Source organism: Telopea speciosissima, chromosome 11, assembly GCF_018873765.1.
Source record: "Telopea speciosissima isolate NSW1024214 ecotype Mountain lineage chromosome 11, Tspe_v1, whole genome shotgun sequence".
Lineage (NCBI taxonomy): Eukaryota > Viridiplantae > Streptophyta > Magnoliopsida > Proteales > Proteaceae > Telopea > Telopea speciosissima.
Genome location: NC_057926.1, coordinates 43,366,208 through 43,384,058, shown reverse-complemented (window position 1 = coordinate 43,384,058; position 17,851 = coordinate 43,366,208). Strand labels below are relative to the sequence as shown.

The 17,851-nt window shown below is 37.6% G+C and overlaps 1 protein-coding gene across 3 annotated transcripts; it reads left to right on the top strand.

The window, feature by feature from the left end:
- Nucleotides 1–944: 944 nt before the first annotated feature.
- LOC122646012 (succinate--CoA ligase [ADP-forming] subunit alpha, mitochondrial-like) lies at nucleotides 945–17,363 on the top strand. Of its 3 annotated transcripts, none has more exons than XM_043839464.1 (8): nucleotides 945–1,194; nucleotides 3,611–3,820; nucleotides 7,435–7,605; nucleotides 7,999–8,122; nucleotides 9,772–9,833; nucleotides 15,997–16,078; nucleotides 17,126–17,267; nucleotides 17,310–17,363. In XM_043839464.1, exons 1-7 carry the CDS (start codon nucleotides 967–969, stop codon nucleotides 17,263–17,265), a joined length of 1,017 nt encoding a protein of 338 aa, XP_043695399.1. In that variant the 5' UTR covers nucleotides 945–966; the 3' UTR covers nucleotides 17,266–17,267; nucleotides 17,310–17,363. The 3 variants fall into 3 exon arrangements, with proteins under 3 accessions (XP_043695399.1, XP_043695400.1, XP_043695398.1); XM_043839465.1 differs by having other exon boundaries at nucleotides 17,126–17,272; nucleotides 17,313–17,363; XM_043839463.1 differs by having other exon boundaries at nucleotides 17,126–17,363.
- Nucleotides 17,364–17,851: the final 488 nt, after the last annotated feature.

Here is a 17,851-nt window from a genome sequence, read left to right as displayed (position 1 = left end):
CACCTTGACAGTATGAGTCCCTATAGAATGAAATCAGTTCTTAGATCGTGATCAGTGTGGGATAGGAGATCTCCACACACTTTGGGCGTGCAAAACTCTTTCCCAAATAATTATCATTGGATTTTTTTCATTGAGATGGTAAAAATATTTAATTTTTGCTAAGGTCCAATATTATTGAAAATTTTTTCATGTACATGATATTTTACATAAAATTTTTCTCTCATTAATGTTTTTTCTCTTCATTTTTCAATGCTTTTTCATCATTTTAATTGGAAACAACTAGAGCCTAAAAAAGAAAGGGAATGAAAAGAATTGATAGTGGGAGAAATACAAAAATTTTAGGCTGACCCAGAGCCTCTAGGGATTGAGATATTGGTATTGGTATCGGTCTTTGCCAATATCGATCCAGATTGGCCGGTTTCAATCTGAATCGGTCAATTTTACCCCTGTTCTTTTTTTATTTATTTATTAAAAGTTGATTTTTTTTTGATGATTTTACCCTTATCCAATACCAATACCAATACCCGATTCAAGATCGGTCAGGTATTGATATCAACCTCGACTGATACCGATACTGATACCTCAATCCATGTTCTAGAGAGTCTAGAGAATAGAAGTGGGAAGCTCGCTCCCAAATGCATGGAACCTGGGTTTTAAGATGGAGGAGGACCAATTGAAAATCCATTTGCTCTTCTAATGCAAGACCTTCAACTATTGGATCTGAATTTTTCCAACACTGGCTTGGCCGTTGTATGGATCTTCTACAAAGCCCAAAATATGATTGGGCCCAACCCATCAAGCCTGAGCCCACAAAGATTCTCACATTCCTTTTCTGTTGTTGACCCTTTTGTTTCGTTTTCTCCCTCTCCTACATTTGTAAGTTTTTCTTGTTGGGCGAGCTCCAAATTTTCGGAGTAGTTCGGGGAAAAAGGAAAGACTGAGGGAGCAATAGCCGGTAAAGCAGAAATGGCAAGACAAGCCACCAAGCTCCTTGGTACCTTTGCGTCAAGGCTCAGCTCCGCCAAATCAATCTCACCTTCTATTTCTTCGTCTCAATCTCGCCATTTCGCTGCTGCTGCTTCACCTCCGCCGGCTGTTTTCGTGGACAAGAATACTCGGATCATCTGTCAAGGTATTACAGGGAAGAATGGTACCTTTCACACAGAACAGGCCATTGAATATGGCACCAAGATGGTAAGTCATTCTGATCAATCTATTTTTTGATTTTTACTATGTGTGAAAGTTTGATTTTTTTTTTTTTTTTTTTGGATCGTGTTCAGGGTCTAACTATTGATTGCTAGTTCGATCTTTAGTTTGGTCTGCCGGAAAATTTATGGCCTTTGATAGTTGTAATGTTTTGTGTTCGATAACTTTCTATTTCATTTTGTTTGTTTGTTTGTTTTGTTTTTTTTTTTTTTCCTTTTTCTTTTTTAACATCCTCTTTGTAGCTATGTACTATTGTCTTGATGAATTTTGGCATGTATCTGGTTTGATTGTGGATCTTTTCCTATGTAGATTGATCCGCAATACTCTCATTATGGGTTTTATTTTTCATGATTGAAAATCTGTGTAAAAAAAGAAAAAAAGGACATAACAATCTGTTTGGGGTCCACATAGAATTTTCTTTAGTATTCAATTTATTACTTTGAGTGTGTGCTCCATTTGTTGGTTTTGATAATTGAGGTTGGAATTCTTTGAAGTCTTGCTTTTTACCGTTTCAATTGATCAAACTCGGATTTTAAGAATTTTTTTTTTTGGGAGGGGGGGGGGGGAGGGGTTTGTTTTTGGGGGTTGTTGGGGTAATCAAACTTGGAGAATCCTTGCAAGGTATAGGCCGCTTTTCCTTTCTATTCTTTGCTGATATGTAATGGTTAGGGTTTTCAAACCCTGTCAACAAATTCTCATCTGATTTCATTGTCTATTAGGAATAACTTTTGCTTCATCACTAGTATATGAATATGTTCTTTTATCTGTTATTAAGCTAAGTTTACCATCAAACTGATATTTGTTTGCTCTGCTAGTTCTGCAGTTTCTGCTTATCTGCTGCAATGCTTCCATTCCTCCCTCCCTTTTTAGAGTTTACCTGCAAATAAAGAATAATCATGTCAATGTTAAAAGAGATTTAGGAGGGTGTTTTCAAAGTCATTGGCCCATAGAAAGTTTTGATTACATGATATTCAGGCCTTGAGTGGAACTTCTGACTGATGAACTCGTTTATCTACCGTTTATCTAGCCTTGATGACCACATTACTTGACAGCAGAAAATCCTAATTATTTGCTTCCAAAGATCATGTGCAACAAAAAAGCCACATTTTTTGCCTCCCAAGATCATGTTATAGGAAAGACCCATCTTTTATCTTGGCAGCATTGGATTGAATTAGGGAAGTGTATTGAGGCATTCTGAGAGGGAATGTTATTTTGTTGAGAACGAATCCTCGTGAACCAAAGACCATGAAAGGCTTTTAACATGGTTCTACAAGTATCCCGTGAAATTCCATGTTGCAGTACCTTTAACTGACCAATTTATTAGGGATCTATAAAGGAATTGTAATGTAAAAACAATTTTTTAAAGAAGTAATGTAAAATTATTATTTTGGTAGAATTTTTAGTATATTGGTGCTTACATCACTGGAAACAGTCTCTTTGCGAAAGCAAGGGTAAGGTTGCGTACAGTATGACCCTCCCCATACCCCGCAGTGGCGGGAGGCTTATGCACTGGGTACACCCTTTTTTTGCATCACTGAATTGGAGAGAAACAATAGGTCACTACTTAAGCGTGATGGTATCATTAAATAGGGGTAATGAATAACGTAATGCTGGTTATGACTTAATGTAGGTTGGGTTGAACAGTCCAAAAATTATACGAGCTGCAATGAGGAATTGAGAAAAGAAAGATATTCAACAGATCCACCTTCATACCATTAATCCAAACAGCGAAAGCAATAGATTGTAACTGCCTTTCTATTCAAATAACGGGAACGTATGTGACCAAAAACTTCCTGTCTATCAAAAAATTTAAAGGCTTAAACAACCCAATAACTCTGATTCAATAATTCATATTATCGGAACTATACTACTATTCTTTTCTGGGAGATTTTGAATATTTCCATTCCACAGCATAAAAGTATCAGTTCTCTTAGACTCTTCTTCCTACATAGTAACTCATTGTTAAAAAAAAATAATAATAATTAAAAGCACATAGACTGGACATTAGGACACCCCAGCACCTTGGCTTTCTCCAGTAAGGTGATTACTAATTACCACGTCAATAATACAGATTGATGAGCAGATGGACTGGTATTTAAAAGCCATAGAAGATTTCTTTTGCTTTCTTCCCTACTTTCAGCAGCCCTTGTGTATGAGATATTAATGGCTTGCTTTTGGGAGCCTGTTGTTTCATTTTGATTCTCATATGACTGGGATATTTTCATGATTCATGTCTCTCTTCTTTTTTGTTTTAATTTTTTGAGAGGTTATATTTTTTTCCCCTTGTTGGAAACGTATTTATTCTGTAACCAAGACCTTGCTATAGTTGTGTTTTTGCTTTTTAACAAGGATGTTTTGGCTAATTCAGCCTTTATGGTTTACCTTTTTTTTATTTTTAAAATAGGTTGGAGGGGTTACACCAAAGAAAGGTGGAACAGAACATTTAGGTCTTCCTGTTTTCAATACAGTTGCTGAAGCAAAGGAAGAAACTAAGGCCAATGCATCTGTCATCTATGTCCCTCCACCATTTGCTGCGGCCGCTATTATGGAAGCTATGGAAGCTGAGTTGGATTTAGTGGTGTGCATAACAGAGGGAATCCCTCAACATGACATGGTATTCTGTTTTGTTACTGCTTTTCTTTTTCTTAATCATATATGTGATTGCTATCATTTTCGAAGGGTTGGATTATTTTCCATATTGTCAATTCAGCAGATTATTTGATGACTAGGTCTTAGTATGATTCCATATGATAGTAACATTTAGCTAATTATTTGCTGCAAATAAGTGAACACTGCAAGAAATATGTGTTTGTCTTTTTTTGTTTTTTTTTTTAATGATTGTTGCAGCAAAAGCTTGCTATGTATTAATAATAGCTTGTGTGTACCAGAAGCGAAAAACCTGAAAAGTGTTCATCCAAAGTATCATAACTACTCGAGTGAGAAGCATTGTGGAAGCATGCAATGGGACTTCCAAAAAATATCAACTTAGACTGACATGTGTTAAGTGATAGTTTGCTGATCTCATAGCTTTCTTGCAGCTATGATCAACCTACATGCAGAAATGGTTCAGAACTCACAATAGATAGGTTTCAGCATGTATCTACTATCTAAACAATCTGCTCAGTCTCCAACAGGATGAATCTTAGTTGTCTTGAAAATACAGTTTACTAAAGTTGTCAGAAAACTCTGTTCCTGGGCCATTTGATGGGTAACCCCAGGAGTAAGGGAACGAATGAGTTGCAAGTGTTATGGACTCTTTGAAAGGTTCGAAATTTTGGATTTCGCTTCCATTTTGACCTCTGCTGGAACCAAAATATTTTTCGTAAATTTTGGTAAATTTCAATACTCATTTCGTTTTGATTTCTTGTGAAACCAAAATATTTCGGTAATTTCAGCAACATTTCAAAGCATGACTCTTTGATAGCTTGAACATGGTAGAAACATTGGTAGGGAATGAAAACTGTACTCTATGTCCAAATATTGGATATGTGATTGGGCCCAAGTGTTCCAATTGTGGTGATTCAAGCCCAATCCAAGGCCTTCAATATGTATCTGAACTCCATGGGATTGTTAAGTGATATAGAGAATCAAAAACAACATCACCTACAAAGTTTCAGCCCAAATCAGCGAGAATCAAGAATCTAATTGTCCTTGAGCTAACTTAGTTAGGATAAGGTAATCTAAGTTATCTTCATTCGTCAAGCAATGATGTGTGCATCTGCCAAGGATTTGCTGAACCGCCATCTTCTGGCTGATCCTGATCAGGTTTTGTCAGAACTGGTTCATCCCTGGTCGATAGCTTAGTCCTTGACAAAGATCTCCTAAAATGGCGTAGTTGACTACTATGTGAAGGGTCTCTCATGTGAAGAGTTACAGTGATATAGCCCCCTGTAATGTGGTAATTGGAAGTCCAATGGGCAATGGTAGGATATTGTTAAAAGTTTGAGATGGCTTGCATTGCTGAAGCAATTTCTGACTTCTCTGGGTTGGATGTTTTGAGCATTGTTCAAGAACTCGGTTTCGGTACTGGTTTCGCCCAGCCAAAAAAACGAGTTTGTGCACTTTTTGTTTTTTGAACTCATTTGATGTCTCGGTGGGTTTTTTGACCTAGTTTGGTCATGCAACTTGGTATACAACCTATTTTGGGCTGTTTAAACACAATGGCACTATCAAATTTTCCAAAATCAAAGTCCAAATAGGAGTTTGGCTTAGTGTGAAACCGGGACAAACAATTATTTATGTCAGAAATCAAGACAAACACTTATTTATGCCCAATATCATTTAAGTAAATGTTTTTATATTTGTTATTTCATTTACTTAGGATTATATTCATAAATAAGCAAATAACCCCCTATTTGAATCTAATAAAAATAGTTAAAAAAATCTAATTCCACAAGGATAAAAAGTCAACCTCCCAGTTCAAGAAAAATATCTGGATTTTCAGCGGTAGATGCAATTTTCAAATTTTAAATGCTGTGAGTTTTCTCAAATCTATAAATCCCATAAATTTTAGTATGATAAAACATTGCTAAAAACCAAAAGTGCGGTAAAATATTCATTTGTTTTGATGTCTAAAAAAATATTTTCATTCAGCGCGATTATGATAGCATTCGCGCACACCAAATAAGATTTGACTGAAACATAACTCCTCCAACATCAATCAGATTTAAGCAATCTTGGATTCACCTAACTTGTGATAAGAATTCACTCTGCCACTAAGGAATCCACCTTAGTTCTGCTGGAAATCCATCCAAGCATACCATGAATCCACAAAGTATAGAAAAACAAAGCTTCATTGCTTAAATAACACGAACTCATATGCATTAATGGCTGGTTACATACATACGAACATACATACATACATATATATATATATATATATATATATATATATATATATATATATATATATATATATATATATATATATTCTCAAAATCTTACTCTTAACATGACGAGAAATAGCCTAAACCAACTAGTAATCAAAGAAGACTTAAAACAACTCCTATTCTAATTAGGACTGCAACTTAAACTAATTAATAAAGTAAGTCCTGGATTTTTAGCTCCTACGGTCCTACCTCTCTTTTAGGCTATTAAAGTGGTCTGTTTCAATGAAAACCAATTGGAGCATAGGCTTAACACCTATAGTTCCAACCCAAGGCTCATTTTTACTAAAATAAGCCCATTTCTGTGATTTTCCTGCTCACTAGGTTCCTATAGTTTCAGCTTTCGGGTTGAAAGATTTGGCTGGGCAATTGATGATGCCCATGACCTCTGTGCTGATATTTTCCTCAAAAAAAGTAGCTTCAAAGTTTTACCTCTTTGGGTTAAGGGGGTGATGAGAGATTCCAATGAATGTTTTCTGTTTCTACAATTGATGATGCCCATGACCCCTGTGCTGATATCTATCCGGCATACTGTAGTCTCTAATATTCTCCATGATTCTGTGAACAACCTGTCTACCACCTGAATGGAGTTCAAAAATAAAGGTCTTTGCTTTGGTTTTATATATGCACTATGTTTTTAGGGTCTGTTCCATTTTTCGGGGGGGATAACACATTGACTGTGTATTCTTTAAACGATATAGAACATGGAACACTTTGGGTGTTAATTTATGGTTTTGGAATGGAAGGTTTTGGGGTTATGACACTTCAGAAGGTACTGGGATTAGGTGATGAACACCCACCCTCTTTAGCAATCAATGTGAGAGTGAGCATTTTGTGCAGCACTCTACTTCGTAATCCAGAAAGAAAGAGAAGTGGAATGCTATCTTGGGAGATCGAAGAGGAGTCGAACCTCCGTTGCCACAAATCAATCATCTAGCTAACTGAACCAAATAATTTACTGGGACACTAACTCCTTAACATTCTACTCAGCGAAAAATCAATATAATTTAGTTTGACCTATCTCTACTATACTTGGCTCTGGTTGGCAAATGAACTAATCCCTCTGTTTTTGTACAAAGCCCTTGTCTGGCATCCTGTATAACACCTTAATTGCCTACTCTGGACAATTTTGTTGTCACCTACCTTAATTGTTATCTCCCCTGCCAGTGCTTACCAGTTGCAAGACTATTTTGGTTATTCGCTTGCTTTGATTGTGGAGGGTCGATGCGTCTAAGTACCCATAAATTGTTTGAGTTTCTTTTTTCCCTGATAAAATTAAATTGTTTGAGTTGAATTGGATTTCATTTCTCCTTTGGTGACTTCAAATAATTATGGATTTCAGGTTAGAGTGAAGGCTGCCCTTAACAAGCAATCAAAGACCCGGTTGATTGGCCCGAACTGCCCTGGCATTATTAAACCAGGTGAATGTAAGATTGGAATTATGCCTGGATACATTCACAAACCTGGTCGTGTGGGGATTGTGTCCCGATCCGGTACCTTGACATATGAAGCGGTAAGATCACATGGAATGGAAAGGTGCCTGTTGGTTGACTCAGGGTATCCTGCCAATGACATAGTGGTTCTCATGGTGTACATTCATGCTTATAAGATCTTTGAGGCTGGAAATTTATCCGATTGATGATTCTAAACCATTCTGATTTGGTATGAGGATTTCTCTGCCTCTGCACTTGTCAACTTATTATTTTGGATAGCATAGAGTATGAATACACAAAACTGGATGGTTGGGGTCATTGAATTGCTGCTAAGTTTTTGGCCTCAAAGATGTCTTTCTTGGACCCTATGTAAGATTTACCATGATTTCCTTTATGCTGTTAATTGCTGAACCCTGGGGTCATTTTCTGTTAGTTAAGTTGTGTTCTCTGATTTTAGTCTTTGTGCATTGTAGGTTTTCCAAACAACTGCAGTTGGCCTAGGTCAATCTACCTGTGTAGGTATTGGTGGGGACCCTTTTAATGGGACAAATTTTGTTGATTGCATGGAGAAGTTCCTCACTGATCCTCAGACTGAAGGTGAACTGCTTGTAGATTAATTCATCTGAATGTTCTGGATGTTGGTCATTGAGTGGTAGAATTAATAGAAATTCAAAGCAATAGGATAGTTTGAGGGCTTCTCCCCCCCCCCCCCCTCTCCTGTATTACTTGTATTAGTTTGTGCCAATTGTTACTTGTTCTATACCTTGTTATTAGATTTGAAATTCAGCTTGAAACCAAGTCCTTTTTTACCTTCTTTCTACTTTCATTCTTGAAAACTAGTTGCTTCTCATGAAAATTTTTCAAAAGAAGAAAAGATTCTCATTTATCATTGTGGGAGTTCTTTTTCTCTTCTGTTACTTTGGACCAGATTTGATTTAATTGCATTTTTGTTCTATACTTTTGTTATTAGATCTGAAATTTGGCTTGAAACCAAGTCCTTTTTACCTTGGGTAAGGGAGGAGCTGGGAGCTTAACAAATGAGAAAGTAGGACGGGAACAATGCTATAAATCATTTCAAGGAGCTTAAGGACCTGAACAATCTCTTTGGAAGGGATTGGTTCTCTACCATGGGGAATTCATGTGGACGTAGTTTCTGGATTTTTCTTCCCTTCTTACTGTATTGTTATTAATAAAATTCTTCGTTACGGAAAGTAATATTTGGTTAAAATAACATAATGGAAGCATAATAAATGTGTTGAAACCATTTTCTAATGTTTCCATCATTTCACTGTTGCCGTATATTACTCTTTTTGGTGATAGACAAAATGTTGAGTGATGTAAGTTGTCTTTGATTGTTAGGGGCAAGTGTTCTTAATCAGTAAAGCATCCTTTAGCAAAATTTAGGGTTTGAGTTTGTTGCCATGTGGCAGTACTGTTAATGCTCAAACTACATGGACAGTCTACGTCATCTTATCTTTGGTAACTTCTCTGTCCAATAGAACTTGGTGGTGTATCAATGTAATGCTTTGCAAATTCTTTGAGAAGTTGATTCCTTTTTAAAGTTTGGCTTGTAAAGAAACAAGGTGAGGAGCCCCGTACATGGTGGACCCCTCAGTTGGAATGGGCCACCATATTTGACATTTGGCCTATCCAAAAGATTCTGCATCTATTCAAAGCATAGAGTCTTAATGTTCAGTTTAGGTGCTATGGTATAATGCAACTCCATTTAAGCTCCATTCAAATGGTCCACCATTTAATATTTGGATGAGAAGTCCTTGCTCTGGCAAAATTTTTGCTTGTTATGCTTTGAGACTAGCTGTTCAGGAGGAAGCTATCCATGGAAATTGTTGATCTGCCCATCCAAACTTTGTCCAATTCGTTGTTTCCAAACGGGCCAGGTTAATCTCCACTTCTCTTTGATTTGGTTAATTAGCTCAACCTGCTTGAGATTTAGGTCTGGCTGGGTTTGGAGAGTTACTTGATCCTATGTGACTGGACCAACAGTTTTCTGATTGAGCTTAAATTTATCTCCTTATGATAATGAGATGTTTAATTCTTTTTATTAGGGATGAACATTTTATGGATTAAATAAGTCGGCTGTAAACTCTTAGGCCTATGTAATTCCTTTTTTTCTTGCTGTCTTTCCTACTTGGAACTTTTTTTTTTTTAAATTCAAATATTTCTTTTGATTAGCAAAAAGACTGTTATTCTGTATATTCTTATTGTGCATGCATTTTCCATTTCAGGCATTGTTCTTATAGGAGAAATCGGAGGGACTGCAGAAGAGGATGCTGCTGCCTTAATCAAGGTAAATGTAATTTTATGGGATGATTCCAACTGCAGTCAGTAGCAGATGGCAGTACATCCATTGCATTTAGGGATGGAATCGTAAAAGAATAATCTTATTCGTAATGTTTCAAAATGTTTTCTCAACTCAACCAAATGTTTTCCCAATTAACAGGGGTTGCTACATGGATGCCGGATCCTGTTTGGTCATTCAGCTTTGTTTAAAGCCTTGGTTGTTGCCGACCCAAAACCATTCATCTCTTTTCTCACCACTTCCCATGTCGTTTTTGGTCTACCTTTGGGTCTTTGCACACCCCATAATCTCCATTAAAACTTCTTACCGGAACGCTCGTTTCATAATTCATATTTTCCTGATGGTGAAGAAAAAATTGATAATTAGATTGAAGTAAAAGGTTATAGACTACTTTAATCTGTGAATTTTGTAGCATTTCGGCCTGTAAAATCCAAAAACTGAACTATAGAGTTGGGCTGTTCAACTGAATGTAGGGTCTTGTACTATTATGTGAAGGGTAGAATCCCCTATGGTTGTTCAGATGATTAATTATTTATTTTTTGGTAGTTAAACTAGAATGAAGGAATGTGACTTAATAATGTAGTTCTAGATTTGTAGGAGACCAACTAGAAGCCAATAACCTTGATCTACTATGAACTTGGTAATTCGGTTAGGTCAAAATAGGTGAAAATTGTGAAATTAGGGCTAGGGTTTGATGGGACCTAGGTTTGATGGTAGAGTTATGTCAAGTTGATGTAGGGGAGTCTTCCAATGAAGGTTACATTAAGTTTTAATGGAGGGAAGTGTGTTGGAATGAATCGGCAGCAAGGTTAAGTTTAGGGTTTGGGATGATTCATACTTGTTGAAGAAGTACTTGGACAGCAGCTTGTTTGAATGAAGATCCTTGAAGAAAACCAGAACTTGAACAATGAGAGTTTGAATGAACCACCAGGGCTTCACACCGCAAGGTGTCGATTGGATCAAATACCAATCCCACCAAAGAATTACCCGGGCTTCCCACCGCAAGGTGTCAATCAGATCAAACACCGATCCTACCAGCCTTCATCACACACAAGACAAAAATCTTCAACGGAGAAGAAGAGCTGCAAAAGCTTTTCATTAATATCAAAATTCGTGTTCAATACTTGCCCTCTTTACAACCTTATATAAAAGACTCAAAAATAGACTCCTACATTAGAATGGAAAGGCCTAACTCAATTCTTAACCTATTAGGTAATTTAAATTGACTAGGAAACTGAAATATTAAAGGAAATAAACTCAAAACATGGCTGGACTTATAGAGTCGTAATCCAGCCCAACTTACATGACAATTAAATAGTCACATGACCACTAATTACATAAAATAAAACTAAGAAATTAAAACAGCTAATCCCGTATGCAACCCTATTACCCATACTTTAAGTCCATAAAAGTGACCTATTACATTGGAAACCCATGGGATCAAAGGCCCAACATGTATTCAACCCAACCCTAGACTTATTCCTAAGCAAAGAACCCCAGTTTGGTGATAAATCGGCACCACTTAAACTTATCTGTAGAGACAAGTGAGCTTTGCCTGTCTGTGTACCTTGTATACTTTCTTTGTATTCCTATTGGTTTCTAAGGCTCTGTTTTTCTAGGTATAAAGAGCCTGCAAGTACACATGAAAGAGGAAGTTGGGCTTGTTGATCTTAAATTACTTATGACTAGCTATTGTTTAGGGATGAAACTTGACAAACATAAGAGGTTAGGGAGGATGGGGATGGAGCATTCTGTTCCTATGCTGGTGCAATCTAGGGTTTCAAAAACCTAGTTAGGTCACTTAGGACCTACCCCAAAGTCCATAGTTATCAAGGCGTCGCCGTGGCAACGCCATGGCGTCCAGGCTCCTTGGTCTCCTTGGTCGCCTTGGGCGCCATGGCGGTGTCGCCTTGATTTTTTACCCTTTAAAACGCCTTGGTCGCCTTCCTGCCTTGATAACTGTGCCCCAAACCAATAAAATCCCAAAGAAACAAACCAGGGGAAATTTTGTAACTTTAGAGAGAGAGGGTAGGGAGGATGGGGATGGAGCATTCTGTTCCTATGCTGGAACCTAGGGTTTCAAAAACCCAGTTAGGTCACTTAGGGCCCACCCCAAACGAATAAAATCCCAAAGAAACAAACCAGGGGAAAATTGTAACTTTAGGTAGGTCCCCTTTTGGAAATGTAAACCATTCTGGACCAAAAGGTAATTAAATTTCGAAGGGAAGGATCTTTCTGGAATTTAAAACTAGGATGGGGGGCAAATTAGGGAGAAACATGGAGTTGGAGAGATTTTAAGGAATTAACCAAAGAAACTGTCCTTGTATGGTAACGACTGACCAGCACAGCACTCTCTTCAGATCGATGAATCTACTTAAATACTTAATTCAAATAACTTGGGATTTTGGGATAATAATGATAACCTTCCGGCCCCTTACATCCTCAAATATCAGTCCTAGATCCAATAAAAATCACTGAAAGTACTAGTATGGGCCGAAGGCACTGTAGCAGGTCTGTAAACAAGGTTGTAACTCACAACTGAGGCTATCTTTCAGGCTTATATTCAAAAGGTTAGGATCACTCAAAGTCTATAATCAATGTTTGAAATTTCAGTGGGCTTCGCCGAAATTTTGTAAATTATTTCGGTTTCAACAGATATCGAAACAGAACCCACCGTGCCACTAGAAAAGTGCAGTGTTTTGGTTGAAATTTCTCCATTTCAGCGAAATTTCAAAGATATTTATGGTTCGGTGTTTTTTGGACTGAAACAACACAAAGCCTTGATATAAAGGTTATATTTCGATCAAAAAAAGGGCGTACCCAGTGCACGAGGCTCCTGCCACTGCAGGCTCTGGGGAGGGTCATAATGTACGCAGCCTTACCCGTACTTCCGCGGAGAAGCTGTTTTTAGATTTGAACCCACGACCACTTGGTCAAAATGGAGCAACCTTATCGTTGTGCCAAGGTCCGCCTTCCAAGGTGCTAGAAAACTTGGTTTTTTGTGATTTTTGGACAAATCACTCCCATACAAGTGTGGAATAAGGTGATGGGCAGTACTAGAATGCATTGAAAGTGATGATTTACTGCATTTGTGGAAGTTGTGTGTAAGATTCAAAGTTGAAGAAGGTATATCATTTTGGGGGGTTGGCCTTCAATTTTTTATATGTTAGATACCATAGGCTAATCTATAACTTCACAGAGTCGGATTTAGTTTTTCTGGAAAAGAATTGATTTTTTTGCAACAAATTTTTTAAGAAATAGGGTTAATAGTTAGTGGTTGGAGCTCGATTTTATATATGTTAGACACCGTTGGCCAATCTATGACGTCACAAAGTCTCTTTTTTTCTGTCCGAAAATTAACTATTTCAATTTTTGGATTTTAAAAAATTACAAAAAATTCAGAAAAATGGTTAAAATTTTTCCATTTTGGTTTGAAAAAATATTTAAAATTTGTGAAAGTATTATTGTTGTATCAAAAACTTAATCTGATGATACATGTCTCGTCTCATAATTATTGTTGGTAAATTAAGGTAATATTACTTTTAAAAAATTATAAAAATTAGTTTTAATTGGGGAAAAAAATATAAGAGTTAGGGAAAATTAGGAAATAACTTATATTTTATTTTAGGAGTCTTAAATGATGTAGAATAGTTACTGTATGCATTTTTTTGATGCAATAGTGTAAAAGATTGTTCAATGCCTGATAGTGGAGACATAGATGGAAGCATGACACACCAATAGGAAATGACTAGAAAAAACCACAATGTAATTACTGTGGCAAGATGATCAATTTAAGAAGGGGGGGGCACTAGACTGAAGTGACATGGCTGGTGGCTACAGAGATGTAGTGATTATATGCCTGGTGATGTGGAGGCAAAGGCACTGAGGAGACAGATACCATAGGCTCAGCCAGTAAGCCGAGTGACACATCAGATGAAGCAGGTTAGGGCTGCAGAGATTAGGTCTGGTTCCTCTGACTCTAGAGCAGTTGCACCAGAGGCAGGCGGAGTTGCCTTACTGGAGATCACAGAGTGAGTGGGCAACCCTAGTAGATGATGATGATCATATTGAGGTCCTCCTTCAGTTGGATCCTGCCATATATATATATATAAGACTCAGGATGCTAGACAGAGAAAGCTAAAAGTATGTTTGGTCTGATTTGAAAGTACAGTGAGCAACACTGTCTCGAAGTCGTTCTTTTATCATAGCATCCCTGCAAATGCCACTGAGGGACCATACTACCCAAGCATGATAGACACTGTGGGGGAAGGATGGTCTAGTAGTGAAGGGGCCCTCTGAATATGAACCAATGAATGTTTATTTGTCCAAAAAAAAACTGATCTGGAAAAGTGCATTGATATACTTATGGGGACATGGGAAAACTATATAGTGACTGTGATGTGTAATGGTTGGATTGGACCCACTAGACAGTCCATCAACTTTATCGTCTATGTGTTCCTGAAGTCTTTGGAGGCATCCAAGGAGAAGGATGCAAAAGTATATATAAGTTGCTAAAGGAGGTGGGTGTATAGAACGTCGTCCAAGTGGTGACAGACAACGAAAGAAACTTAAAAAAGGTTGGGGAAAGATTGATGCATAACAATATTTTGGACACTAAGTGCAGCCCACTGCATTGACCTTATGCTAAAGGACATCAGGAAAAAGATCTTTGGTACAGGGTGTGGTTAAGAGGGCAAGACAAGTGACCACATACACATGTCGCCTCCAACAAGGTACTCTTTGGCTGGAATTTTATTTTGCCATGTAGCAAGGTACTCTTAGGTTGGAATTTACTTGGGTTGCCTGCCGTGTGGAAAACTCTTTGGTCACTTGAAAGCTGTGAGTAGGTTGACTTAGTAAACCCAATACTATGTCGCCTCCAACAAGTCGCCATGGCATACCAGAGCCTCTAGTATCATATAAGTACTTCGCATGTATTACCAGTAACAGAATTACGGTTTAAAATCATTCTGACTACAGAGTGAGGTGAAAAGCATTATGAAGCTAGTTTCTTGTCTCTTTCTGATGGCCAAGTATATACATGTGGATGAATTTGATGCTGTCAGAAGCTGCAAATTTGATCGATGAGGTTTGATCAGGTCTAAATCAAAGCCCCAATTGGTTATATGGGTCATGGGCCAAGTACTTTTGGATCTTCTATTGTGGGCCAATTTCGTAAGCCCAAGTATGGTAGGTTGAGTCGTACACAAGATTTGGTGTTAATTTTATTTTCTAGTTCTGGTTTTCTAGAAGATTTAGGCAAGATATGGGTCAATATTTAGTTTCTCTTTTCTACATTGAGTTTAGTCTATAAATATATTGCAACTGTACAATCGATGGAGAATGGAGAATGGTTCATGGAATGCCAATGGTATTTGTTATGGTGAAGAATGGGTCTTCTCTGATGGGACTCTGTAAAGGGAGTCCTGAGCCTCTCTCCCTTGAAGGAAGTTGGTTACATCTAGTTGGAAAAAGATTAAGGTTATATTAAATGATCAAAGAATGTTAAGCGGATTGATAAGAAAACCTTTGTAAGGTTGATGGGAAACCTGTAATTCTGTTTGTGGTGAACAGACTTGTTCCTTAATCTTCTTCTTCTTCATTTAGGGAGATTAATCAATCTGAAGAGGGATCTCTCTTGCTGCTTTCGAGAGGTTGAAGAGGATAACTTTTTCATATTTCCATGTAAGGCTAGAATATTGTTGAAAATTTTTAAACCTCTCCTTTTTCAAAGTTCTTTCCTATTTCACCCTACTTCTAAGTTTTAATTATATCAAGGTCCTTTGAAGATTTGTTTAGCTTTTCATCTCAGATTCTATTTTACTTGTCCTCCGGAACGGCATATTTTATGCATGCACTGATGGTTGAACCCACTATCTATTGGCATAACCCTTAACTAATCAATAACCAAAGATGAGATGTTAGGAAACTATTTATAGATATTATTGTTGGGTGAGATTGACTTCTGCTACTTCTGCTCCCATCATGCATTTTTGCATTTTTTCTAGAAGTTATCTGGCCTATATTCTTTTGTTGACGATATGAACTTTAATGACTCATAATATCTTGTTTTTTTTACCCATATTTATTGTATTTTCTGCATCCTCTTCGGGGGCCACTAATTGCCTACTGTCATTGATAAATTAAACAGGAAAGTGGGACTGGGAAGCCTATAGTAGCATTTATTGCTGGACTTACTGCTCCACCCGGCCGTCGTATGGGTCATGCTGGAGGTACAGTACACAATAAGCTCTGTTTGTTTCGGGATTCTTAGTGTATTTTCAGACATTTTGGCCTGTAAGTCAAATCCAGAGATTTTGTCAACTGTTGTTTTACGCAACTCTCCTCTTTGTGTGTGTGTGTTGGGGTTCACCTCATTCGATGTATGGCCTTTTAGCTTCCTGATAGAGACCGATTTAACATCCATAGCTGATAGCCCACCTAGCGCAAGATTCTCACGGAATTATATTATGGGTAAAATATTAACAATTAAGTTAGAAGGTGTTGCAGCACAACATTCTGGGTTGGATTAGCTGGAGTCTTGTTATAGGTTACTTCTGTTGAGTCACAAGTTCCAGATGGAGATTCTGAATTGGAGTACACAGAAATATGGTGGGTATGCACTCTTTGATTGGGCCAACCTAATGGACTTCTGGTTCACTTGATCTGTCTTTGTTTTTGGATGGGAGATTCTAAGATGGCCCAGATTCCAGAATGGAACTTGAAAGCAATATGGTGGGCGTGCACTTTTATTGGGCTTTTGGGCCTGTTGGGCTCTCTTTGCTTTTGTCATCCCTTGCTTGTGAACAACATGTCAATTTCGTGTTGCATTATCCTCACTAACTGGGTTCAAGTAACCCTTTTTACCTCTGTTGTAATCCAGCTCTAGCTCCATAATCCTGGTCTACGTTGAGATTGAACCTGACCCAGTCCTAGCTTGCTATGCATCAATTGGTAGGTGGATTCCAACCCCCCATCCCTTGGGGACAATTGATGGAAAATTTTCTTGCTTTTACCCCCCATTCATTAGTCTAGCATGCAATGTTGTGCTAGACTGCAAAACACCAAGGTTATCAATATATTTGTTAATTTCTGCAATGTATGGTACGAGTAAAGCCAGTTTCTCCTGGGAAACTGGGTCTAGCCATGCGTTGTATGTTCTTGAGAAAGAAAAGATGGAGGTTGTCTTGTTTTATATTGAATCATTGGAAATTCCAATCTTGAATGGCATAATTCTTTTGTCTTCATTTTATTTATTTTCTATTGTTTTTTGTATACAGCTATTGTCTCAGGTGGGAAGGGTACAGCTCAAGATAAAATCAAGACCCTTAGGGAAGCTGGGGTGACAGTTGTGGAATCGCCAGCAAAGATTGGTGTTGCCATGCTTGATGTCTTCAAACAACGGGGTCTTGTGAGTTAGTTTAGACAAGCTCGAGGTCTTCAAACAAATGAGTCTTGTTAGTGTAGACAAATTAATCTTGCTCCATTTTTGGGAGGTTTTCCTTTTATGAAATTCAAAAACAAAATCCTATGGCCCTTCTGATTGTTTCTTTTGTTTGTTCTTGGGGCTGTAGTATTGACATAAATCATCCATGCTACGAGTGTAAACAAGGTTTTGCCCATTTCTCTTTTTTCACGTGAATGGTGACACAAAATGTTGGTCATCGAAAATCTGTCTTTTTTCACTCGATTACCATGTTCTCTCTTTAAGTTGATCTTTATTTAGAATGCTTCAGAATCAGATATTGAGAACTGCTTTACTGAAGAATTTCTTCCCCATGGAATTTTGTTAGGATTGGTGACGAGAGAACCCAAAACAATCATTCGAACTGCCTCAAGTTCGTTCATAGTATGAGCAAGATGATTATATATTGTCAGGGATGCCTCGGGTGTAGGGCTGCGGGCCTTGCACACAGTTTTAGGGTGTCACATATTCAAAGGGTTAGGACCTACTTGTCGAAAAGAAGAATAAAAAAAAGCCAAGTAGGATGTAGTTGCACTAGGGG

Excerpts from the sequence above, each read along its gene's own strand:
- LOC122646012 (XM_043839464.1), top strand. The coding sequence starts at position 967 with ATGGCAAGACAAGCCACCAAGCTCCTTGGTACCTTTGCGTCAAGGCTC. Across the intron at positions 3,821-7,434 it reads GAATCCCTCAACATGACATG|GTTAGAGTGAAGGCTGCCCT; the intron begins GTATTCTGTTTT and ends TATGGATTTCAG. Across the intron at positions 16,079-17,125 it reads TCGTATGGGTCATGCTGGAG|CTATTGTCTCAGGTGGGAAG; the intron begins GTACAGTACACA and ends TTTTGTATACAG.